The sequence below is a fragment of the Balaenoptera borealis genome (genome assembly GCF_965194805.1).
Source record: "Balaenoptera borealis genome assembly, chromosome: 12".
In the NCBI taxonomy this organism is placed as follows: domain Eukaryota; kingdom Metazoa; phylum Chordata; class Mammalia; order Artiodactyla; family Balaenopteridae; genus Balaenoptera; species Balaenoptera borealis.
Window position 1 is genome coordinate 68,181,934 of NC_138869.1, and position 25,945 is coordinate 68,207,878.

At 45.0% G+C, this 25,945-nt stretch overlaps 1 protein-coding gene across 5 annotated transcripts in view; it reads left to right on the plus strand.

Moving 5' to 3' along the window:
• Nucleotides 1–837: 837 nt before the first annotated feature.
• The window catches only part of GCLC (glutamate-cysteine ligase catalytic subunit), a 39,340-nt gene continuing 14,232 nt past the window's right edge, over nucleotides 838–25,945 (plus strand). For 3 of the 5 annotated variants that reach the window (XM_082347200.1, XM_082347201.1, XM_082347202.1), the window contains exons 1-6: nucleotides 838–1,461; nucleotides 19,067–19,179; nucleotides 20,014–20,196; nucleotides 22,394–22,525; nucleotides 24,103–24,161; nucleotides 24,284–24,417. In XM_082347200.1, coding sequence (XP_082203326.1) covers nucleotides 1,312–1,461; nucleotides 19,067–19,179; nucleotides 20,014–20,196; nucleotides 22,394–22,525; nucleotides 24,103–24,161; nucleotides 24,284–24,417 — 771 coding nt within the window. In that variant the 5' untranslated portion in view covers nucleotides 838–1,311. The remainder of the gene's footprint in view (nucleotides 1,462–19,066; nucleotides 19,180–20,013; nucleotides 20,197–22,393; nucleotides 22,526–24,102; nucleotides 24,162–24,283; nucleotides 24,418–25,945) is intronic. The other 2 variants (XM_082347198.1, XM_082347199.1) reach the window with 2 other exon arrangements.

Here is a 25,945-nt window from a genome sequence, read left to right on the forward strand (position 1 = left end):
TTCTATGATCATGTACCCATTTGTCAGTCAGTAAGTGGTCACTAAATGTTAACTTTGTGGTGTGAGGGAAGAGGGCACAGTAAGTACACACTTTCTGGTCTCAGTACACATATGATCTAGTTGCTGTCACTTTCCCCCTGATCTGTCATCTCATTGCTCTGTTGACACATTTTTTGAACAACTACTTGGGGGCGAGGTACCTCGTTCCTTCCCTTTCCCGCCAGGATAGGGCCAACCCCAGCTGTTTCTAAAACCTTCCACCCCGTGGTAAGCTCACATGAGCATCATTTTAATCACTTGATGGTTGAATCCTAGGTTTGGATGGGGGATATACTTTGGAGATGACTCCTTCTAACGATCTTTATGGAAATGTTGACAAAGCCCCTTTGGTTGCAATGAATGGTGTCTGTGCCATCCACAGAACATATGTCATCAAATAAATAGAGACTACACAAATACTTATGTACACGTCTAAAAACCTGTAGACAAATTTTCTTGCCACACCCTGCTGCTCTCACCCTGGTTTTATAAGTGTGAGGCGCTTCTCTCCATAAAAAATAATATGGTGGATTCTTCATTAATTCGAATAATCAAACTTTTTCCCCAATGCAGAGTTTCTCTCTTTGGGTTAGAGAAAACGGATTTTTACACATCGCGTTTGCTTAAAGCGAGGCTGACCCCGGCCTGGTGAGCCCCTCCCCTTGGACTCCGCCCTAACCACGCCTGCGCACGCCTACCCCGCAGCCTCTGAGTCTCCGCGAGTGCTCGGCCACGCCTCCTCGCCCGCACCGCCTCCTTTCCCCGCCCCAGCCCGCAGTCTATAAAATCCGGAGCGGCGGATCGCGCTGGGGAGCGGCGAGTGGTTGGGAGCACTGAGCATGCTCGGCGGCGCAGGTTTTGGTCACAAGTAGGAAGGAGCTAGTGCAGGACACCGGCAAAGAGAAGCGGGAGCCGCCGCCGCGCCGCGGCTGTGGGGGCCGCCGCCGCCGCCTCGGAGCAGGAGCGGGGCGGGAGCCGGAGCGGGCGAGCGGCCAGGCCGTCGGGCAGAGGGCCGCCCAGCCCGCCCCCCGGTCCGCCGCCTCCGTCCGCGCGGTACACCCGACCCTTGGGTCGGTCCCCCGGGCGGCGAGGATCTCGCGCCGGGGAGCCGGAGCGGACCGGACCCTCCCTCCGCCGGCTGCGGCCCGAGGGCGCCCCCTCGGAGCTGAGCCGCCGCCGTCTTCCGCGGGCAACTGAGTGTCCGGCCCGCGCCGCGCGCCGGGAGCCCGGAGCGGCCGCCGCCGGTCCAGAGGGCGAGGAGAGGGGGCGGCCATGGGGCTACTGTCCCAGGGCTCGCCACTGAGCTGGGAGGAGACCCAGCGCCACGCCGACCACGTGCGGCTGCACGGGATCCTCCAGTTCCTGCACATCTACCACGCCGTCAAGGACCGGCACAAGGACGTGCTCAAGTGGGGCGACGAGGTGAGCGCCCGGCCCCCGCCGCCCCGCGCCCCTTTGTTCGGCGAGGCCCCAGCCCCCTCGGTCCGCGCCCTGCGCTGTCCTGAGGGTCCCCGCCGCGCCCCCGAGGGTCCCCGCCGAGCCCGCGGGCGTTCAGCGCTGTCCAGGGCCGTGCTCCGAGCCTTTGGCCGGATTTCTCTCTCCCATTCATTCATTCGGGGTTCGTTTCCATTCAGCAAGTGCGGAGTAGGCGCTGGGAGGGCGTGAGCATGCAAAAGTGTGACACTGGGTGCCTGGAGGAGTTTTCAGGCTGGGGTGTCTGCCCGCCGCCTGTCGACCCACGGTCCCGTCTCAAAATGCCATTAACGTGAAAGGGGCTAAGTTGTCCTAGAAGGCCGGTTGCTGTTAGGAATCAGGTCTTCAGGATTTCGCTTCCGCCGCACCTCATCCTGGTGCCTTTTAAACCTCCAGCTTCTCCTTCTCATCAACCACCCCCCGACCACCACTTTATAGATATAAATTAAAACAAATCATGGCTTGGTTTAATTCTAAATGGGAACTCTGAGAACTTCAAAGTTAGGATTTGTTAGTGCCTTTCCATGGCCCAGATCTAGTATATAAACTTTCCGAATCTGTGCTTCCACATGTGTGCTGCTTCGAAGTGAAATGCCTCTAGATTCTCAATATTGAACCATTGTTTATTGGAATGATTTGGAAAGCACTGCCTCCTGTTAGTTTTAAAGTCTCTTCTGCAAAAGCTTTTTATGCCTTCCCTTCCTGTTTTTAAAAATCACGTGTATATACAGTTCAAATAATCAAATGACTTCTGGAAAGGTCCATTTATATTTTTCGTGTTTTTACCTTTTGCCTTCCATGGCTTGCTCAGGTGTAAATAATTTATCTCCTTGTCAGTGTTATCACTCTTTACCTTAGTGTCAAGGTGCTGCTACACCAGTGCTGAATCTCTCTCCTTGCAAAAAGTTAGTTTTTCTATGATTGGAAAATGCTTCTGCCTGTCAGTTGAAGGAATTGTGCTCTTGTAAGCTAGAAAAGTATCATGACTAGTAATTCACGTTTCTACCATAAGTGGTTTGCCATACTTTATTGGACAGAAGAGGGGTACAGTATGTTTGGTGATGATTCTTCAGTTTTAGACTAAAGCTCTTTTTTTTTTTTTTAGCAGCATCCGACATTTTATATATTCATTTGTGTATTGTGTTTATTTTGTGATCTATCCTCTGTTCCCTCTAGATTTTTTTTTTCTCTCCCACACCTCCCTTTCCTTTTTTTCCACTAACAAACCCATGTCCTTTGGAATGAGGAGTTTACTGTTTAACAGAAACCATGGAGTAGAAAAGTTATCTTAGATTTAAAAAATAACCCGCTGATCATTTATTATTACTTTAAATTCTGCTTCAGTCATGTCTGGGTAGAGTGTAAGATTTTCAAAAAGAATAAAACTCCTGCCTGCCAGTATTGACAGGCCTCTTGGAAATAGGTAGCATGACCCAAGGGGAAGAATTGAGATTGTGAAGACTTCCCAGGTGGTTAAGAAAAAAGCCCCACTCTTCCTACTCCTGGAATAGCACTTCAGTGAAGCCTTGGTCTCCCCCAGTTTGATTCTGTCTCCTCTCCTTGACCTGTGGCATGCAGGGGCTAACTCTCCGTTGTGGTACCTCTGAATCTCTGGACAGAGAGAAGATGTGACTTGGGCGGGGGAGGGGGGGTTGTCTCACACCTAAGCATTTGCTGATGCTTCTGTTCCTCTAGCGTCATGTAAAGGTAATCACTCTTATGTTACAGAAAATTACTTTTCAAACTGGAGATCATGATCCATTAGTGGGTTGAGAAATAAATTTAGAAGATTTTAGAAGTCTGAAATTCGTCGTTTCTTTACAGCATCTGACATTTTGACCCTTGAAGAACTAGAGTCTGAACTGCTCAGGTTTACTTATACGAGGTTTTTTTGTCAGGTAGTGAATACTACCTGATCCACGGTTGGCTGAATCCACAGATGCTGAATGGAAGGCCAACTATGGGACTTGAGCCTCCGCGGATTTTGGTGTCTCTGGCGGGTCCTGGCACCAGTCCCTCGTGGATACCGAGGGACTACTGTGTATTATTTGTGTACTGTGTGTATTTTATGATCTCTCCTCTCCCCCTAGATATTTTTTCTCTCCGAGACTTTAAAAATTGAAATGGGGTAGGATGAAGAGTATTGGTTTATCACACGTAGTGAGAATATTATGTCAAACGAGTTATTTGAGAGTGTGTGTAGGGGTGGTATATTGGGTGCATGTAAATTATTTCTTACTGTGGTTGCAGTTACGGGGTTTGAAAGTCAGAGTCCCACATTTATCATGGCAGGCCTCCCTGATGAGGTGAGCCTCTGAGAAAGAGCAGGACGTTAACACTGTTAGCCCTGATCCTTGCACATAGTGGGAACTCCCTGTCACGTCTACTGAGTAAAAGTCTGCAGGCAGGATCAGCCTGCAAGTGAGCTTGTTTGTATGCAGAAGCCTAGGAAACAACCAAGAGTCAGGCTGGGCCGATAAAAGTGGAGAAGGGTGTGGTGGGTGCCGTGGCCCTGTAGATGAAGGATGGCCCCATCAGACAGAAAGGGGTGTTTGGGACGTGATATGTTGGGCTGGGTCAGCGTGATACCAAAATACTGCTCTTTGTGGAAGTTTTGATGTTGCACTTACAGGACCATGGACTCGGATTAAAAAAGGAAAAAAAGCAGCCTAAACCCATCATTGTAGATCTGGTTGGAGGGAGAGCCTGCCACTTTGGAAATGCTTGGCGCTAGGACAGTATTTGTCTCTGGTGGTTTTATCAGGAAGAACTTGGATTTGGAGTTGCACTTGTGTTGTATTCCAAGGCTTGCCAACCACCTTTGTGGTTGTGAACCTCAATTTCCTCCTTTGGAAAATGAGAAGGTTGTTCCTCTTTGAAACTCGCCTAGGATCATCTTTAGACTGCTGAGTGAAGAGAAGGCTGCCACCAGTCACTGTGGTAAAAATGGTTGTATTGTACAAGTGTGTGTCTGCTGGCTTTTTGGAATTCAGAAGTATTTTCCTGTGAGAAGCTTAGAAACAGGCAGATTCCCAGGTCAGCTTACAGATGCGAGTTTCGCCTTTTGTGTGGCTGGTCCCAACCCATTGATCATGATGTTATTGTGGGTAATCGAAGTTCTAACTCCCAGGTACTGGGAAGATACTTCATGCTGCCCCAGATGGGGGTGAGGGGGAGGTGAAATGGGTGTTCCTGGGGGCCCTGATGCTTGCTAAGCGTTCTTTTATGCAAAAAAGTAAGCACTTCTCTCTTCACAGCCCACACACAACTTTTTAGGTACAGATTTTGTTTGTAAGTTGGAGTATGCACATTAAAAGACAAACCTAGGAAGTTTATAAACACTGCAAATGTGGCAGTAAATACGACTCTTGAATGCTTCCTAATATCCCTCTAGTGTCAGCTACCTGCCAGCCTCTTCAGCTACTTAGTGGCAGAGGCATTATCAGAATTGAAATCTGTCTGACTCCACGTCCATTTCTTAAACACATTACACCAGGTTTTGGAATATTTACAATGTATGAGATTTCATCTAAGCTCTTTTTACAGAGTTCAAACTCTCCAGGTTACAGAGGTGTCAGAAAAACATTTTAAAGGAAACATTTTTTCTGATTTTTCTTTTCTTTTTTGCCTTTCAAAGGCAAGAAGGTCAATTGTGCTCTAATTAGCAGGTAAATCCATGAGAACTTAGAGAGAAATATACATCTTTAATATTTATGAGTGCGTTATTATCATGTGTAAAACCAAGAAGAACTGAGATGGGATTTATAAAGGGCTGGCATATCATTCATAGTTTGAACTTCAAATTACCTGTGTAGGTTAAGAATGCTTACATGACTAATTAGAAAATGCAGAGCTTGTTAATCAGTAAGATTATGATCCTATAGCAAAAATAGCATCCTAAGCTATAAATCTAAAATGGACAAAAGCATAGTCATTTGAGTCTAATTGAAGGTTCTATGTAGCTTTGGACAAAGTGCTTATCTCAGTTTTGTCATCTGTAAAATGGGGAGAGTAATACCTTCCTTATAGAGTTAGTAAGATTAAATGAGATAATGTTGTTGGAATGGTTTACAAGTAAGTGCCTAGTCTTTTAAGTAAGACTCATAAATGTTCACTTGGAAACGTTTAAATACCCAGGATATCTCATTTAAAATATATCATTTAAATAGCCATGGTTATTGGGGAATGAGGCATTCCACGTTTGCCGGTTTTTGACTGAAATTTGCCCATTCAGATATAATTGTATTCTATTAGCTTAGTAATTGTTTATGGTATTTCTGAACTGCATTTCAGAATCTAAATTGTGTTTTTAAAATGCATTATTTGACAATGACTTCTTAGAATAAGGTATTGAGCACAAATTACTCTGAGAATTCATGAAGATTCCGTAGGTCATTGTGTGCTCTCTGCACACGAAGCACAGTTGCTTCATCTTTCTGTCTCTTGCTGTCACTGTGGACATTAGTTTATAAGCATTTACTGATGTGTCTAAAGCACGGTGGTGAAATCCAGGAAAAAGAGTGAAATATGGTTGGAGCTTTCTGGTGATTTTTTTTTTTTTTTTCAAAATTACCTTTTATAACCAAGAGGTTCATTTTTGAAGGTTAGAGAACCAGATAACTGACTGTGTGTACAGTTGAGCTTTAAATAACATGGATTCGAGCTGCACTTGTCCACTTATACATGGATTTTTTTTCAATAAATAACGTACTAGAGTACCACATGATCCAGACCATAAAATTTATATGCAGATATTTGGCTGTGGGGAGAGTCAGCACCCCTAACCCCATCATTGTTCAAGGGTCAACTGTGTATTAGGAATTGAGGCTAAGAATTTAAGCTTGGCTTAAATGTGAGCTTGACTATCACTTCTGGTGTCCATCTCAGTTAGGGATTTTTTCCCCCTGTTCATTTTGTGTTATATAGTTTTATGTGAGCTTTCTTTTTAAATCAATTTCATTGAATTATAATTTACATACAATAATACGCACCCATGTTAAACATAGAGCTCAATGACTTCTAACAAGCGTATACAACCAGATATCTGCAACCACAGTCAAAATAAAAAAATAGGAAACATCTGTGTATATATAACACTTCCATCACCCTCCAGAAGTTCCCTTGTGCCCTTTGCAGACGTGTGAGACACACAGCACCCCAGGTGATTCTGATGCTTCAGGCAACATCTTTGGGAAGCTGCCCTAGAGAATTAGGGTGGTTATTTATATGAAGAGAAGGGAAAGCATTCCAGGCAAGTGAACAGTGTAATAAAGGCAGAAAGGTGAGAAATAGCATTGGTGTGTGAGCGTTCTGTGCCTGGTGGTGTTGTCAGTGTGGTGAACAGGTAGGATTAGTTTGTAGAGGTCTTTGGATACGTAGAGGTTTTGATGTACTTTAAAGATATGGCGAAAACACAGTGGGAGGAAAATGTTTATTCCTTCTGCACATGTGGCTCCCCTAGAACATGTTTCTGGACTCCTGAACAAGTTACTGTGACCCCACCTCATCACTGTTGAATTCCTCTTTGTGAAGAGGAATGTCCAGGATATCACTTCTAAAGGTACCACTTCTAGGAATGTCTAGTAGTGGTGTTAGCAAATGTACTAACTAGAAGTCTGTAGCTTCATTTTGAAGGAGAAACCTAGGTAATGTTCAGTGTAAGGCCCCATATCTTGAGAAAAGATGTCAGAATATTATCTGAGCCTCTAACATAGAATTTGTGTTTCTGTCTAGGAAATCTTTCATTATCTAAGGTTTTCTCCTGTATTTTCCTCTAGAAGTTTTATGGTCTTAGGTTTACATTTAGGTCTATGATCCTTTTAGAGTTAACTTTTGTATATGATGCAGGGTATGGATTTTTGGGTTTGGTTGCTTTTGCACAGTGCCCCAGCACCACTTGTTGAAAAGACTATCCTTTCTCCACTGCTGAAGGCCCTTGCACATTTGTCTAATATCTGTTGTCTATGTGTGATTTCATTTCTGGACTCTGTGTACTGTTCCATTGCTCTATTTGTCCTTATGCCAATACCACACTTTTTATTGCTATAATTTATAATAAATTGTGAGATCAGGTAGTCTTACCACTCCAACTTTGCTCTTTTTCAACTCATTTTGACTTTTAGGTCCTTTGAATTTACACATGAATTTTAGAACATCTTGGCAGTTTCTACCCAAAACAAACCCTACTGGGATGTTGACTGTGGTTGCGTTGAATCCGTAGATTGTTTGGGGAGAATTGACATCTTAACAATGATGCTTCCAGCCCATGAACAAGTATATCCCTCCACTTGTTTAATTTCTCTCATCAGTGTTTTGTAGTTTTCAGTGGACAAGTCTTTCATGTCTTTTGTCAGATGTATCACTGAGTGTTTCACATTTTTTTTATTGTAAATGGTATTACTCTTTAAGTTATAATTTCTGATTGTTGTTGCTAATATATTAAAATAAAATTGATTTTGTGTATTTATCTTGTATCCTGCAACCTTACTATACTGTTTTTGAACATAGGGAATACAGTTCTAGTAACTGTTTTAATGTCTTTGCTAATTCTATCATCTTTGTCATTTAAAGTCAGGTTCAAATGACTTTTCCTCTACATTTTGAGTAGGTTTCTCTGCTTCTTTGCATGCCTGGTAGTCTTTGATTGGATGCCAGACATTGTGAATTTTACCTCGTTGGGTGCTTGATATTTGCGTTTTCCTAAACGTATTCTTAAGCTTTGTTCTGGAATATAGTTATTTGGAGATGGTTTGATCCTTTCAGGTCTTGCTTTTACAATTTATTCAGCAGGTCCGGAAGAGTGTCAGTTTAGGGCTAATTATTCTCTTCTGCGAAGGCAAGGCCTTCAGGGATACCTTCCTCAATGCCCTGAACTAGGAGTTATTCCATTCTGGCTGGGGGGAAAGCACCCTGTCCCAGCTTTGGGTCCTCACCTCTCATGTGTGGATCGATTTACTACCGAGTCCTTAAGGGGGGACCCTCTGCAAATCTCTGGAATTGTCTGTGCAGCTCTCTTCTCTTTGGTACTTGGTCCTGTGACCTCTAAATTACTTGGTTTCCTCAGATATTCAGCTCTATCTCTTCAATTCGGGGAGTCCTTCCCCCCACCAAACCCCCACTCCCAGCCTGGGCTCTGCTTCACCTCCCTGCCCATGATCTAGTGCCTCTCGCCACGCAGGAAGCTGGGGCATTTGTAGGGCTCACTCACTTTAAAATTGTCCCTCCTATCACAGGGATCTCTGCGCTTTGTTATCTGATGTCCAGTGTCTTGAAAATTCTTTTATATATTCTCTCTTTCTGTCTTTTCTGGGGGTGGGGGAGGGGTGAAATTGATCGCTATTACTCCATCTTGATCAGAAGTGGAAGTCTTTCTACCTTTTCTTTCAGCTCTGCTCTCCTTTGTCTATAAACTTTGTCCAAAGGCTAGCTACCCTCATGGTTATATCTCCAGCAACCTAGATATAGCCAAGTTTTTAAAGTCAAGATTTTCTTTGCCTTTATGCTGTAATGTTCATCACTTAGTACCACTGTTATCCTATGACTGGGTATTTGGTGAAAACACAATTATTTTGAAGTTTGCCTGCATGTTTAAGAATGGACTAACTTGAAGATGGGAGTGCAGCCCCAAGTCTTCCTCCAAACAGTTGTGTGATCTTAGATACAGAACTTAAATTCTTTGAACCACAATTTTCTCATCTGCAAGAGTAATCAAAAAATTCTATCATTTGGTTTTGAATTGCATGCTTTTATATATATATATAATTTCTAATTGTATCTTTTAACAATTTGACTGTTTCAGAATGCTTTAAATGCCACACAAATGACAAAAATCAGGAAATGTGTACAAGAGATGGTAGAATCCGTTTCCTTATCCTGTCACCTTTTGGGTTTTAGGATTTTTCAAAGAGAACGTACTTTACTGGCTACTGAAAAAGTAATCTAATTACAAACCCATAGATGTTAGGTTTCTAGAACCTTTTCCTTAACTTCCTAAGTAAACCTGTTTGAATCCCATAATGTTTCTATAAAAAAAAAAAAAAAAGCAAGATATTATCACAGACTGTTTCCTTCAGAAAAACTGAGACTTAAGCTTCACTTATATGTGGCAAACACTAAAGGCTTTATTTCCATGATGGATGACTTTTAAGTATTTATTGAGTGACTCCTGTTTATCAAGGACTTACTGTGGTAGGTCATGGGGTTGAAGAGAGAAACCAAGAAAAGGGAGACTCTGCCTGCCCTTGAAGAACTCCAGTGGCATGGCAGGGTCGGGGGACAGGCTGGAGGGAGGAGGGGAGGAGTTTGCTCTGTGCCTGGAGATCCTGGGAGTCTTAGAGATGGGGGGCGGAGTGGGGGACCTCCTGGGAGGATCTCAAAGGGAGACAGAGAGCGCAAGGGAGGGGTGCGTGCAGACGTGCGACTGTGAAGTGCCTGCAGTTGAGGATCACTGCCGTGGCGTGGGACCAGAGCAGGGCAAGGGGAGTGGCTAGAGGCTGAGGCTGTCTAAGGTCCTTTGGTTTTTTTGGGTTTTTTTGTTTTTTTAATTAATTTTTTTATATTGGACTGTAGTTGATTTACAGTGTTGTGTTAGTTTTAGATATACGACAAACTGATTCAGTTATACATATACATATATCTATTCTTTTTTTTTGAATTTTTGAATTTTATTTTATTTTTTTTTTTATACAGCAGGTTCTTATTAGTTATCCATTTTATATATATGTCAAGTGTATATATGTCAAGGTCCTTTGTAATGGACCACGCCAGGAGACGTGGTATTGTCAGTCCAGGAATCATACAGGGAGACTAATCCTGGGTCCCTTCGGAGGTGGTGAGGAAAACGGGCTGGGAGGGTAACTAGAGGCTGGGAGCTCCCACTGCAGAGGTCACCTCGATGCTGAGGGAGGGGAGAGAGTGTAGCCTGTGGGGATGGTTCCTGGGGAACTGCTTGGATCTTCTGGTTTGGGACCTCCTGGGTGAAGGAGCCCAATGCTCATACAGCAGAGATGCCGGGTAGACAGTGCAGAGGGAGCTGGAGCAACATCTGAGCTGGCCGTGTGTGTGGCAGGGCAGCCGCGGGCCTAAAGGTGGGGTTAAAACCAAGGAGGAGCGCGAGATGACTAACCCAGAGAGGAAGCATGGCCATCACCTCCGAACCCTGCTGATACACACAGAAGGACCTGGACGTGTGTGGGATCTGGAGAAGGACCAGTGGGGGCAGTAGGACTGCCCTGGGGGCAGGAAGGGTGGCAAGCTTTCAAGAGGGGTGCGAGGATGGGAACGGAAGTGAAGCCGGAGTTGGCCGGTTAGGGGACTGGAGGCTTTGGCAACGACCTATCTCGAACATACTAAGAAATTGGGAAAAGAGCAAAAATTGGTTTCCAGCCAAAGTAAATGGCCCAAAGCCCATGCATGTTTTCACAGCTTGTAGGGTCCTTGAAATCTTGGTTATGATTTTCAGAAAGAAACAGAATTGAATTGGGAAAGCATATGCATTTTGGTTACTTAGTAGCCACGGGGATTGTATATTGAAACTGATCATAAAGGATTAAGTAATTTAGAATGATGACCCTGAATCTCCTCCACTTAAAGGCTGGGTTTCTCAGACATTGTTTCAGAAGTTAAAGAAACATAAATAAGCGTCAGACTTCTAGCCAAAAGAGCACATCTTTTATAGGTATTCAGAAAACTTGGTTATCTAGGTTGGTGTATTTTTGCAGCATTCATATGGCCACGGCTCTACTCTGTTTGACACTGTTTGGAGAGCTTTCTGTGTTCTTAGATGTTTGTGTCTGTTATGGTCAGGATTTAGAAATTAAACTTATTTCCACAACAAGATTACAAAAGAACCCCCAAACCAGATGTTCCTAATTACATAAATGTTCACACAAACCCACTGTCTTGTCTCCCATCCCCCAGGCCCTTTTTTCAGTCCTTTGGATTTAGTTAACACCTTCCTTTTTTTTGAACTGGATGCTGATTTAGCAGAGTTAAAACAAACCCTGAAGGCAAGAGCCTCCGTGAAAGTTTACATTTTTTAATTTAAAAAGTTTTTTGCTTGAAAGGATACTCTGAGCACTGTAAGCCTCAGAGCGACGTTGAAGAGGTTATTTGGGAGTGCTTCCCTCATTTCCCGCTAAAGCGTTCACGTATTTACACAAGTCGGGCACTTGGAAGGCATATTGTCCAACACACCATGCGGCAGCAGCCCTGCCTGTGGTCCTCCCTCCATGGCTGTGTGAGTGGTATCCAGGGCTCAGGAGCTGCCGGCCCCAGAACACAGACAGTGAGAACTAGGAAGCAAGCAAAAGCCCTCTCAGTACAGAGTGCATGTACTTTACTCCTGGAAGCCTGTCTCAAGCCCTCACCCGGAGATTGCTCACTTTATACACAATTCCTGCAAGCTGGTCATTTCCTTCCTCAGTTCAGGATGAACTACAAAAAAATCAGTCGAGGCAGCAATGAGAGACCAAGTCGGAGAGCAGCTTGGAAAAGCAGATCTAGACACGGCAGCCGGTGCCTCCCAGGGCCTTGCTCTGTTAAAGAAATGAAATTGCCCCGAGTCTGAAGCCTTAATAAAAAAGTGGAAGTATGTTTAGTATCTTCCTATTGTAGCAGAAGAGGATGTAATCAATTTTAGAAAGATTTCCACTGATGTATGCATACAATTTAAGAGATCATGTGCTTAGAAGGGGTGAGCTTTAGGTAGCAAGACGATGCATTTGAAAAAAATTCCCTTCCTGGCAATGCAGTGTGTGTAATGTCTTTGAGAGGGAAAGAAAAATGGATGGTTTTATACCACAAGAATTTCTGGAAGAGTTTAATGACAGACATAGTAGTTTAGAGTTGGAAGGGACACTTTGTTAGATTAGAACATGTTCCACATGTCCATAATTGTAATATTTGTGAGGAGAGAGGGGAAATTAAGACTGCTCTGGCCTGGGTAACCACTTCCACAACTCCACAAGGCACTAGTGTGGGTGGCACCCTTGGGCATGGGACAAGAGAGGTCCTAGTGTTGGGGGTTAGCCAAGGTTGCTCTGAAGAGGTAGCACTTGACTAGAGCCCGTCAGGAGCCAGCTGCTTGAAGGGACAGCTACACAGAGGTGCTGTCCAGGCCCTGGAGTGGTTGGCTGGCGGAGAGGCAGAAGGAAGGCCTGCGTGGGTGCAGCCTGGGGGGCGGGGCTGGAATGGAGGGGCGGCACACATGGTGAGGGTGCTAAGATGTGCTGAGTCTGAGCCATTTGAAAGTGTCCGGGAGGGGGGTGACTTGACCTGCGCCCGCTGTCGCAGAGCTGGCGGTGTTCTGCACAAAGTCTTTCCTTTTACTGAGACAGCGAGTACCTGAAACAAACACTGCGCGAAACAGTATTTGGGTGAAATAGTACTTCCTTTCCCATGAATGACATATTCTGGTATTTATTCTACTCATTTCAATGTTTTTTGGTAATGTTGATTACAGGCCACCATGGACCCGTAAGAACACTTAAAAAGACACTGTTCTGCCTCAATACGTATGTCCCTGCCCGAGAGCTAGAAAATAATCACTAATACGTGAGGATATGTGTACTCAACTACCACTTTAGGCACTTGACACGCATTATTTTGTGTGCTCCTCCCCAGTGGCCCCCTGAGGTAGGCGTTATCCTCATTTTATACAAGAAAAAAACACAGATGTTACTAAGATTCAAACGAGGCTCCAACCCGAGACAAGGCTGGAGGTGGAAGGGAAAGGAGTAGGGTGTGGGGTGGGGTAACAAGGCGGGTGGGCTGCTTTGATAAAGGTCTCGAGCAACAAGTGCAAGCTTCAGTGTTTTTGGTTACCAGATGACCAGTGGTTCCCTCCTAGTGAAATGCCAGCTGCACTTTCAGATCTGAAAAGTCGAGGATGTGTGGTCAATTTCTCGGTCCGCAGGGCAAATGCTAACAGGTTTAGCGATGTGGCTGCGGCCTTTCCAGCTAATCTTCTGCTGGCAGCCTAGCCCTGTAAAAGGGCAGACACAGATGAGCCTCTGGGGATGAGGCTGACCTCACTTGATAGCTATGCTGCCAGGCGGACCTTGTCCCAGGCAGCAGGTAGTGGGCCAGCATCAGAGCCCCGAGTCAGGAGCTCTGGTTTATCTGTTTGAGATTGTAATCCTTTCCCGTGAATTCCAGGTATGGCAGGAAGGGGTTTGTATTAGCAGGTCTGCATCCTGCAGACCCTGTCTTCAGCAGGTCAGAACTGCTCTCTTGGTGGGACCTGCCTCAGCATCCAGGCACCATCAGATGCGGTTATGAAGGAGGCCCTCACTGTGGTGAAATGGCATTGGACTTGGAGGTCTGGAATCGCTGTCACCTGCCCCTGGGGGCCCAAGGGCCCCTCTGAGCACAGCAGTGACTTAGGAGTTGCACGTCCTGTTTCGGCACTGGCTCTAGGTCTCTTCAGAAAGCATCACCCTCCCTTTGTTGGGTCGGTTAATCTATCACCAGTTCCTAAGAACTAAAGCCCTGAATTTCTCATCTCTCGATGGTGGTCCCTGAATTTGGGCCAACTTCATCTCTAAACACACTTACAGGGACCTAGCTTGCTTTGTCAGTCACCTGCTCCAGGAGAGCCTGGGGCCCTGAGCCAGCACTGCTGAAGCCCTGAGTTCTCCTTTACCTCATGGGAGTCCTTCAGGGGCCCTGACCTCTCACCCCCCTCACCGCCCCCTCCCCAGCTAAGCGCTGCAGAGCAGTTGGTCCAAGACACCCTCTCTTGTCAGCCACGTGGTGACCAGGACCCTGTTCTCAGGAAAGAAGCGAAGAATTCACTTGTCCTCAGAACCTAGAAGCTATAGTACTAACCTGCAGGTGTTTTGAGGTAAATAAGAACTATTTATATTTACAATATTATTTCTTTAGGAGGACGTGTCTTCTGGCTTAGGTTTCTGAGTTGCAGAGTGCCCGTGTTGGTGGCCACAGCAAACATCCCCTTTGGTAACGTCATGTGATGTGCTCTCTTTTGTGAGGTTAATTTGTGGGAGCAGACTGGTTGGGTTCCACATTGGTTCAGAAATAAGGTAGGAGTGACTTAGCCTGGTCTTTATAACCATCAGAAAATGAAAACTGACACATGCCTGAAGTGTAGTGGCATGGTTAACAAAAATCAGCCAGTGTCAATTCAGAGGCCCAAAAAGTAAACATCTCATACCATTTGTAGGACATGAAAGAGCAGATCGGCATGCAGGACTTTCCTTTGCACCAGCAGTAATGCATCAGTAAGTGTGTCCAGATATAATTCCAAGAGGTGGTTTTTCTCGGGTTTAAGTCCAGTGCTGTCCAGTACAACTTCCTGCAGTAATCGAATTGTTTGCAATATCCAGTTAGGGACTTAGGAACTGAAATTTTTATTTTACTTTAATTTTATTTTATTTTTTATAAATTTATTTTATTTATTTTATTTTTGGCTGCATTGGGTCTTCATTGCTGCTTTCTCTAGTTGCAGCGAGCCGGGGGATACTCTTCATGGCGGTGCACAGGCTTTTCATCGGGGTGGCTTCTCTTATTGCGGAGCATGGAGTCTAGGCGCACAGGTTCAGTAGATGTGGCACATGGACTCAGTAGTTGTGGCTCGCGGGCTCTAGAGTTCAGGCTCAGTAGTTGTGGTGCACGGGCTTAGTTGTTCCACGGCATGTGGGATCTTCCTGGACCAGGGCTCGAACCCGTGTCCCCTGCATTGGCAGAGGGATTCTTAACCACTGCAACACCAGGGAAAACCTACTTTAATTTTAAATCTAAAAAGGTCACATGTGCCTAGTGTCTACCATAAAGGAGAGGGTGTTTTTTTTTCCTTTCCTTTATTGAAAGCTGTCATTGTCCCCTTTATGAGATTCATCACAATTTTCCCTGCTCTCTCCTGAATCTTAAAATTTTTCACTGAGGCTTCATATTACTAATCTTGGCATGTGAAGAATTTGTTTTGGTAATGATTCAAGAAAGTTACTTTACGTAATCGTATAGGAAATTCATCATTTTACGCAGTGTTAAAATTGAGATTAATGTATTATACATAGAGAACCTCCTGCTCTGTTAGCTGAAGTCCTGGTCTAGGACACTGGAGGAAGACCAGGCCAGGGCAAGGCCACGTTTATTTTGTGTAAACTTTCCTGGCATGCACCCTGTGTTATTCTGTGGTATAAAATGGCATTTCATAGTGGGGGAAAAGTCAGAATATAGCAGATACTATAAGAATTTGATGTAACTTTATTTTTGGCCTGTGTGTTTCTTTCTTTTTTTGAAGTATAGTTGATTTACAGTGTTGTGTTTCAGGTGTACAACAAAGTGCTTCAGTTATACATACATGTAGATACACGTACATGTATATGTATACACATATATATATTCTTTTTCAGATTCTTTTCCCTTATGGGTTATCACAAAATATTGAGTATAGTTCCCTGATGTAACTTTAGAGTAAACTACTAAAACATTTCCTTTTGGGGAAAATAGAGCAGTTTAAAACAGCACTTCAACAGTTATAGTCTTAAATGTCACCGTATACAAAGGGTTCCTGGACCTGTGGTGGTCACCTCAAGTTCACCCACTGTTTCAGGCACAGCTGCTCTTCTGGTCTTGCCACGCAGGTCTTCCCTATTTCACTACAAGTGATTTTGAATCCAAGTAGCATCGCCATTGGTTCTAGCACCCCTTTGGGTGCTCCAGGCTTGAGTATCTTGCTAGATACGGAAATGGGTGCCATCCAACTGGATGGTTGAAAGTGCTCAAAAATATTGGTCATTAGTATTTTGCTGTGTGAGGAAACCATCTTCTGGGCAGAAGACACAGTCACTAGCTTTAAAACAGTTTACAGTCTAGAGGCGGGACTACTGTGACATGGTCTCCAGGGGTGGGCCCGGTTTATCTGCATCTCTGGGCAGCCAACCAGGTGATTACGCTGCGGTCAGGGTGGTGGTCGGGGAAGCACAGGGGTCGGGGGTGGGGGCTGTATTTATGACGACCCTCTCCTTTGCCTGGCCACCCCCCTCCCCCCAGGAAACCTGCTGATACCCCAGGCGGGACCAGACCCTCCTGTTACACGTGCCCCAGACCCTTCAGCTCCCTTGAGTTACTGGCTGTCATTTCAGCCACCTGTGAGCTTGAGAGCAGGAGCCACATCCACCTGGCTCTGTGCAGTGTTCCCAGCACCTGCCGACCACAGGACTTTGGGTGAAAGGACAAAGGGTGTGGAGGCAGCAGGACGCTGTGTTTCAGCACTGATGGGTCATCAGCTAGTTAGAGCCTTATCACAAGATGGCTGTGGGCTTGTTCAGGAGTCGGTGTAAGGAGAAAACCGGGTCTCTTAGACGCAACGGGTGGTTCCAGCCGAAGTCAAGACTGCTTACTGCTTGGGCCGGTGGAATGGAGGAGCTGGCCCTGAATCCTGAATTGTGAATTTCTTTAGGGTGGCTGCGGACCCCGCCCCGCAGCCCAGCCCTCCTGGGCTGAGCTTCCCCGCACCTTCCCCCTCCTCGGCCTGACCACCCGGATGCAACCCCTTCTCCAGGGTGTAAGGAGGCCGGAGTCTTCATCCCAGTGCCTGGGAAGCAATGTAGGACCTCACTGTCCCCCAGGGACACAGTGATGGGTTCCCTCTCTCCAGAGGTCAGACACATGATAGGTTAAATACTTTAGAGAGGTGGCCCAGGGACCTTTGTATAACATTGTTTCAAAGGAATTTGAAAATTCCTTTTTTCTAATGTACACAGAAATTGACAGAGGAACTTTCTCAAAGTACAATCTCCCTAAATAAGGAACTGCCTGTAGCTGCTTCTGAGTCTTATGGAACTAGATTGTTTCCAAATTAAGTGCTGTTTTCACCTCAGCGCTGATGACTTGAACTCATCAGTAAGACAACTCTCGGTCTATTCAGGCTGCTGTAACAAATACCACAGACTGGGTGGCTTAAACAACAAACATTTACTTCTCACAGTTCTGGAGGTTGGAAAGTCCATGGTCAGAGGTGCTGGTAGATTTGGTTTCCAGGTGAGGTCCCTCTTCCTGGCTTACAAAAGCTGTGTTCTCACACAGTAGAGAGAAATCATCTTTCTCGTCTCTTCTTATAAGGGCACAAATCGCGTCACAAGGGCCCCACTCTCCTGACCTAATTACCCGCCCCCCCCAAGTCCTCACTTCTAAGTACCATCACATTGGGGGTTAAGGGCTTCAACGTAAGAATGGTGTGGGGGGCAGTAACATTCAGTCCATAACGACAACTAATAAAAATTCATCGAAAGTTTATTTTTGTTGTCATTTAAACCTGCCAGGCTATTTCCCTATGGTCACTAACATTTTTTCCCCTTTTATATTCCTTAGCTGAAGGGCAAACCAGTCTCTTGAATGGTACTATTTCTGTGATAGGGAGGGCTGACTCAGATGCCTTCCACCTGGACGGTGGATCTGCAGACCAGAGCCCCCCCATCAAAGGGGGGCTGCCCAGCCCCAGCCCCTCTGGACCGAGGCCTCCTGCTGGGTTTCCGGGCTTTGGTTTGTTTTTAAGGCTGGGATCTGGATTTACATGTGAAATGTCAGGTAGATAAGGTAGATAGTGGATGTATTGTTGCTTGTCTCTTTTATGATACGCCAAAAAAAGTACTTTCTGGGGATTGGTCTGCCACGTGCCACAAGTTTGCCATCTCTTCTCTGTCTTGGGGTCTTGTGCAAAGGGTGCTCTCAAGTGTTTGCCTGAATGCTCCAGCTCCAATCTTTTCACTTACCTATGGATGATGTGTGTCTTATTTTAACCGTAAATAGTGAGTCACAATCTTCACTATTAATACCAACTATCATGACTTACAGCATGCAATTTCAGGGAAAACAAATGCAGGTTCTATTTGTACTCTGCCCAGAAAAGTCTTACTTTGGTATTTCACTCTTGATTTTTTATCAGAATTCCACCAGGTATTGTTATGAATGCACTAGTGCACCTTGCATTGTAAATTCTGTATGAGTTCAGAGTGGGGAAGTGGTCTTAAATTATTCCTGAAAAACCAAAACAAAATTGCCGAAACTCCTAAACTAACACCTCTGTATTGATTTTGATTTAACTGTCCATTAGTGGGGCTCATAGTGGGATGATTAAATAATGTACCAGTGAGGAAGGATAATCTACCTTGATTAGAACGCGCAGGTAACCCCTTTCATAAACTTACAGTAAGCCCACCGAGGAAATACGTTGTAAAATGCGACTACTACTTGCAACTGCAATTTACAGAATCCTGGCTTTGAAATACTTCTTTCTTGAAGTACAATTTGTCAAAATGGGCATCTTGACCTTTCTAAAAGGTATTAAGTAGAACGGGGGAAGACGGAATCACGTAAGAGCCCTTGTCCTCCCACAAGGCCACTGTTGGCCATTCTCTCCAGGTTTTCACATTATGCAAACCTCACTCACTAAGCACCGTTGTGTAAGCAGATGTGACTCCTCAGGACACTGTCATCCTTTCCAACCTTCACGTTTCCCTACTTTTCCTAAAGGTCTCATCAAGCACGAGTCTGGAGGAATGTTCATCTTTCTCTCCTTTATTTTCAATAGGTGGAATACATGTTGGTATCTTTTGATCATGAAAATAAAAAAGCCCAACTGGTACTGTCTGGAGAGGAACTTCTTGAAACTCTGCAAGAAAAGGGGGAAAGGACAAACCCAAAGTAAGCTGATGTACTGAAGGCTTCTTTGAGAGTTTCTGAAACTGTTAGAACCACTGGAATATCATCTTTCCTTCCACGTACAGGAGACAGGAGAGCACAGCAGTTTAGGACCCTGGCTCTGGTTCCCAGTTGCCTGAGTCAACTCCTGCTTCCTCTGCTTAATAGCTGGGTACCCTTAGGCGAGGTACTTAACTTCTCTGTGCCTCAGTTTCCTCAACTGTAAATGAGGGATAATAATAATACCTACCTCTTAGGGTGTAGACATTCTAAATACGTTAATAAGCACTTAGAAGAGTAAACTCAATACAAAGTCTGTTTACTGTTTAAATATTTTTTTTTTTAATTGGCAGTTACCAAGATCACAAACCATGGTGTCAGAGAAAACTTGCAGATGGGTTTTGCTTGGCTGGCAGGATGTTTTTAAAATATTTCTTTATTTCAGTAGACAGAGGTGAAGGGGGCATGTACCTCCAGTTCATTTCTCTACCCACTAACTTTTGGGAGGCTGGGTTTGCATTTGGAACCCAGTCTTAAACCGAAGGAGGCCTTAAATCCCCACATCCTTCCCCGCAGAGTGGACAGGCTTGCTTGCCTTGGACAGTGCATGCCCTGTGTGTGTCTCAGTTATTTATAAATATTTTAGACCCAGCACTTGTAACTCTTATGTAGTTGAAAAGCTGTGGAAGATTAACAACCACTGGGAATTGTAAAGAGTTCTTGGCTTCTTGTATACCCAGTGGTTTCTAAATTTTTGGAAGCAACTTTTTCAAAACTAAAAATGGAGCAGACTGCAGCAGAAGAATAAGACGGACTGAACCCTTTTCTCCTCTGTAGCCACCCTACCCTTTGGAGACCGGAGTATGGGAGCTACATGATCGAGGGGACACCTGGCCAGCCGTACGGAGGGACCATGTCTGAGTTCAACACGGTCGAGGACAACATGAGGAAGCGCCGCAAGGAAGCGACATCTCTACTGGGGGAAAACCAGGCCCTCTGCACAATCACTTCGTTTCCCAGGTTAGTCCCTGTGTCAACGTGCATGGCTGGCATTTCAGAGCATCCGGGTATGAAGAGAGCAGATCACAACCCAGCACTTGACCGCACAGCTCTCATGCTTTGCAGACGGTTCATCCGCATCACACCATGTCTGATAGAATCTGTAACATTAGAGCTGCAGGCAGAGTCGCATGCCAGCCTCTGCCAGTGGTGGTGGTGGCCGGGGAGACTGTGGAAGGACCCGAGGGCCACAGACTCCGCAGGCCGAAGGGAAGGAGCAGTGCACAAGGAAGGATGTGCGTTGACCCCCAGATCAGATCAGGGGGCCCCAGATGGGGGGCTGGCATCAGCCCTCCCAGGGTCTGTTGATACATATTAACAAAGAACAAGGGAGTCACTGGGTCATGTTTGGATTGTGCTGAAAAGATTTAGGATTTGTCATCCAATCTAGTTATGGCTAAAGTTTCATAAGAGTAAATATAAGGTAAATATGAACAGTGAAATTCTGTCCTTAGCTTAGTATGAGGTACGTAAATATCACACAATTATACGTAGGACCTGTACTCAAGAATGCAGTTCTACCAAATCGTAAATCTGGTTATCTCTGCTAGGTATCTGTCAGATTGTGGCAAAGTATGCTTACCTCCCCAAAGTTCAAAAGCACTTTGGGGATTGGTATCCGTGGCCTGGAACACTCTGAACTATTTTTATGCCTTCTTTTTTTTTTCCTGATAAATGTCCACGATGAACATAGGCATTCACAGTCACACCACTGGTCTTAGGACACTTAAAGGGAATTTTCTTTTTTAAAATCTCCATGGTCACATATAAATAGTTGAAACCTTATTTAAACAACTCATCAGACGTTTAGAGAAGTATCTTTTTCCTTCTCTTAAGTTATTATGAAGGGAGGAGAGTTGAGCTAGGAGTAAGTTTTATTCTAAAAATCTAATTTTTTTTTAAAAAGCCTAACCATATCTTTTATGATGAGAGGGCATTTTTGGATTTGTAAACAAAACAAAGATAATAATTATTTGTTTGTAGAAGCCTCACCTTACATCCACAGTTAAATGATAAGGGAAGTTTTATTTCGGGATCAAGAGGGAGAGAGGAAAACTCAGTTTCTTCAGTGTAAACAGGGTGATTCTCTTTCTGTAAACAGGTGCAACTGTAGTGTGGCCCAGTAACCCAAACAGTGGTCATGTGACTGTTTACATTTAAATCAATCAGACTTGCATACAGTGAGAAGTTCAATTCCTCGGTCTCATTCGCCTCCTTCCACCTGCTCAGTACCCATCTGGGCAATGCAAGTCATGAGCATTTCCATCCCTGCCGAGGTTCCGTTGGACGGTGCTGGTCTGGAGGAAAAGCGGGGCTGGGGGTGCGGGTCTGAATCCTGGCTGCCCGCTTCCTGCCAAGTACACACGTGCTTCACCAGCCTGATTCCGGTCAGCAGAGAGCCCCCCAAATCTCAGTTTGTCACTCTCTGCAAGGGCTTTTCCTAAGGCTACAGGCTGTCAGTGAATAATGTACGGAGCTGCAGGAACTCTCAGGAGCCCCCATCATAGCTGGGGCTGTTTTCCAGATAAGATCGGCAAGTTCAGTTGCTGTTCACAAGGCGAACGTGGGCGGCCAGTTTTATAAAAGGTGAGGTTGAAAATAAGGCACCGGCTAGTCTTGGCTCCCAAGCCAGAAGTTTCCCACTGCCGATCTACACCCTGCTTTGTTTCTGTGTTGGAATTAAAGCTCTTCTTCAGGTCAAGTGAGATAATAGGGTTGGGTTTCAGCCTCCAGAGGGAGATCTGGGGGTGGACGGGGCACTGGCAGAGAACCTGCCTGATCTGGAGGGATTCATGAGGTGCCTGACAGAGGCAAGAAACAGGAGGCCTGTCCCAAGTCGAACCAGGCTGATGGGGAGGTGGTGGTATGCAGGGGTCAGAGCTGGTAAAGGAAGACGCCTCAGAAACTGCGTGGGGGAAATAGCCAAGGCGGCCAGGATGTAAGTAAGTGCTCTGCAGACCCTGAGTGGACGGAGGCTTCTGATAAAATCAGCAAAGGGCTGCAGTCACAAGAGAAGAGCTTGGTGAGCAAGACAGACTGCAAAGGCGTGGCTGCAAGGGGCACAGTGTTTGCAGAACACCTGTGTGCCGGACCCCTGAAAAAGGCAGCGTTACACATGCACATTTTTAATCCCTGAAGACAGATTCTATCTCTTTAGTTCTTCAATTTGTTGTAGATTAGGCTGCCCTGGGTTCACGCTGCCCGAGTTCAAGCCCAACCCAGTGGAAGGAGGAGCTTCCAAGTCCCTCTTCTTTCCTGATGAAGCGATAAACAAGCACCCGCGCTTCAGGTGAGTGTGTGGATGACTCGGATCCCTGGATCCCTGCCCTGGGGGTGCAGTGTCCGTCCCGCAATCATTACTGAGCGGTTCCTGAATTCCAGCTCCTGTGGTAATTAACCAGAGGAGCCGCAGACCCACAGCTACGCCTGTTCTTGGTCCCCCAAGGCTGCTCGGTTGGTGCTGCTTGTTTCCAGGCTGGATCTGCCTGTTTTCCAAGTGATCCTAAAGTTGTTCACTTAGCCACAGATGCATTTCAATCCTAGTTCTGTTAACACCTGTTTGGAGAAGCTTTCTTGTCATTATTTTTACCTCTTCCTCCTCTGAAAATTACCACCAGTATCTGTGGTCTTCTCATTCCACTCCATATACCTTGACACTAAGGTAAAATATGTACAATACCTGTGTATATAGTAGGCACGCTCTACCTTCTGTTCCACTAACTTCTAAGTCTGTTAGTCTGTAGTTTTAATTCTAGGGTTTCAAGTTGCTTCAGGGCCCACACCAGTCTGATCTCAGCTTTGTACCTTTGAGTTTCACCTGTCATCCTGAACCCGGGCTCCTGACCTAGAGTTAGGGACCTGTGACTTCTCAGTGTTCATTCCTGTAACAGGTCTGCACACCTGCTATGTGCAGAGTCCGTGGGGAAGATAAAGACATATAAACATAGTTTCCAACATCAAGTGTTTATAGTGTGCCAAGGGGAATGTGGAGATATTCAGCTGCAAGAAAAGGTAGATTATGACAGGTGTCCAAAGATGGTAACACCAGAGAGAGGAAGGTGCTTCTGACTGAGGGGGTCAAAAGCAGGCCTCCTGAGAGAGGTGACATTTACACCGCCGACAGCAGCACTGCCCAGTAAAACCATAATGCAAGCCACATGTTTAATTTTAGTAGTAATTTTGTAGCCACATTAAAAAAGTGAAAAGGGTAAACTTATAGTGTATTTTATTTAACTCTATATATCCAACTTGTGACCAGTATTTTTTAATTATTAATAAGTTTTACTTTATTTCTGTACCAAGTCTTCAAAACGTGCTGTGTGTTCACCCTCAGAGCACGTTTTAATTAGGACTGGCCGCACGTCCAGTGCACACAGCCACAGCTTGCCTAGGGGCTTCTGGATCAGACATCGCAGGCTGGAGGATAGTGTTAATGCTGCAGGATGGGTGGAGGGAGTGATGAGATTCTGGGGTCCAGAGATGCCCGGGGAACATGAGTACCACAGTTTGGCTCAAGTCTTTGGACTTAACATGGAAAATGTTAGAAACATAGGGTGAGGCCAGACCACGGCAGACCTTGAACACTTGAGCTTGGTTTGGTGAGTCACACGGAGCCGGGGATCAGGGCTTGGGCAGGAGAGAGAATGACATTCTCAAACAAGAGCCAGAGGACCTGGTATTAATGCAAAGCCTTCTTTCAGGAAGTCCCCTCAGAGTCTCTCGGTCCACATGAATTTTCGGTAGGGATGTCTTAGAGGATTAGTTTGAGGGAGGATTTCATTCCGTGTACTTGCATATTGTCAAATTCTTCTTTTGCATGATGGTTCTTAGGTCACCAACTTAAGACATTTGTTGTCTGTTTTTTAGTACCCTCACCAGGAACATCCGGCATAGAAGAGGAGAGAAGGTTGTCATCAACGTCCCAAGTGAGTCTACAGAGGTGGCGGGTGGGAGGGGACCCCCCCCCCATTGTTGTTAATCCTTGACTCTCACCCATTTCTTGCTCTTTTCTTTCTTTCTTTTTTTTTTTTTCCAACTAATACTGCAGTATTTCAGGACAAGAATACACCATGTCCATTTATAGAAACATTTCCTGAGGATGATGAGGCAGCAAAGGCTTCTAAGCCCGACCACATTTACATGGATGCTATGGGCTTTGGGATGGGCAATTGCTGTCTGCAGGTATCATTTCAAATATCCAGAGAGGCAAGCTGTCCTCATCCGTTTCTATTTATTTACTTCTTTTCTTTATATGTGCATGTTTCCTTTTTAAAAATCACATTTTAATCACGTTGAAATGGTAGCTAGTACTTCTTTCTGAAAACCAATGAAGTTATCTTAGTAAATTCACTGGAAGTTATCTCTGGACAGAATTTACGGAATGTACAGTTCACTACAAAGACATAGTTGTTAATGAACTTAAAATGTGAAATATTCTGCAGTCACTGTCTCTGTTCTCTCTGTGCCTAATTTTTGCTGCCATCTAGTGACTAGCTTTGAGATTGTAAACATTGCTCAGATCTTATCATTTCTGAAAATAAACTCTGGATGCACTCCAGTGAGCTTGTGATCCAAGGGAAGGATTATATGGACTTTAAATTTTTATTTTCCTGCAAGGCTATCTAGTGGTATAAAAAGAATAAATATCTAGCAGCCCATGTTTGCCTTGCCCCTGGCTAAGTTTCACAGGAGGTATTGTAGAATAGCCTTTCTCTCAATGACTTGGTTAAAACTTCCCCTGGATCTAATCAGATTACTGGCACCTGTGGCGGGGATGGTGTCCCACTTCACAGGGGACCTGGAGCGCGGAGCAGGAACCCATCGGGCTGCCCACAAGCCTGTGTCTGGGCTTTAGCTGTAACTTCTCAGGTATTTGGGTAACTCCCCTTCTTCTGGTCTCGGTTTTCTCAACAGCTGAAAGAAGGGTTTATATTAAGGCTGCTTCTAGGTCTGTCTCTGAGCTAATATTCTTTAATTGTTTTTATTAACAACAGTATTGGTTTTAACTTTTAATTTGTTTAAAATCATGTTAGAACAGAAGTAAAAGTGGCACAAAATTAAAAGTTTCAAACTGAAAATTTCAAAAGAAAAAAAGAGGGCCTCTTGTTATTATCCAAGGAGATTTTATCCAGTTCTGATTATTTGCTGATTGGAGCGGTGTGAAGCCTGACCCCACATGAGCACCCCCCAGCCCACCCCCAGCCCTCAGTCTGCCTGCCCTCCACACGGCTGGGGACCCCGCATCCCATCATTTCAGGCAGCTGCACACAGACACACACCTTCTTGCACATGTATCTTGGATGTGTTTATTTTACAACTATGTATAATCAAAATTGAATGCCAGAGTCAGATTTTCACATGCTAAGTGTGTTCAAATAACCATGGCCAAGGATACCATTTCCCCTGCTTTCCCTGACTTATATAGGTGGTATAAAATGTGTCTTGCAAACAAACCTAGGCTATGAGTTTCCTTCCAGATGGACACACTCATAAAAAAGAGACCTGTTGACTTTTAACTGCCTTATCTGCTTCCCTATCTTAATTCCAAATATTTCTAAAGAGAACCATTAAGCTCTAGAACTTACAGTGCACAGCTTTAAAATCTATCAGTGCTCTTGGAGGACCGATTGCCTTTTTTTCTTGGTTTAATATTAAACCAGGGTGTTTTGCCATGGACAGCACAGTTGCCCCATTCCAAAGGGATAGTCTT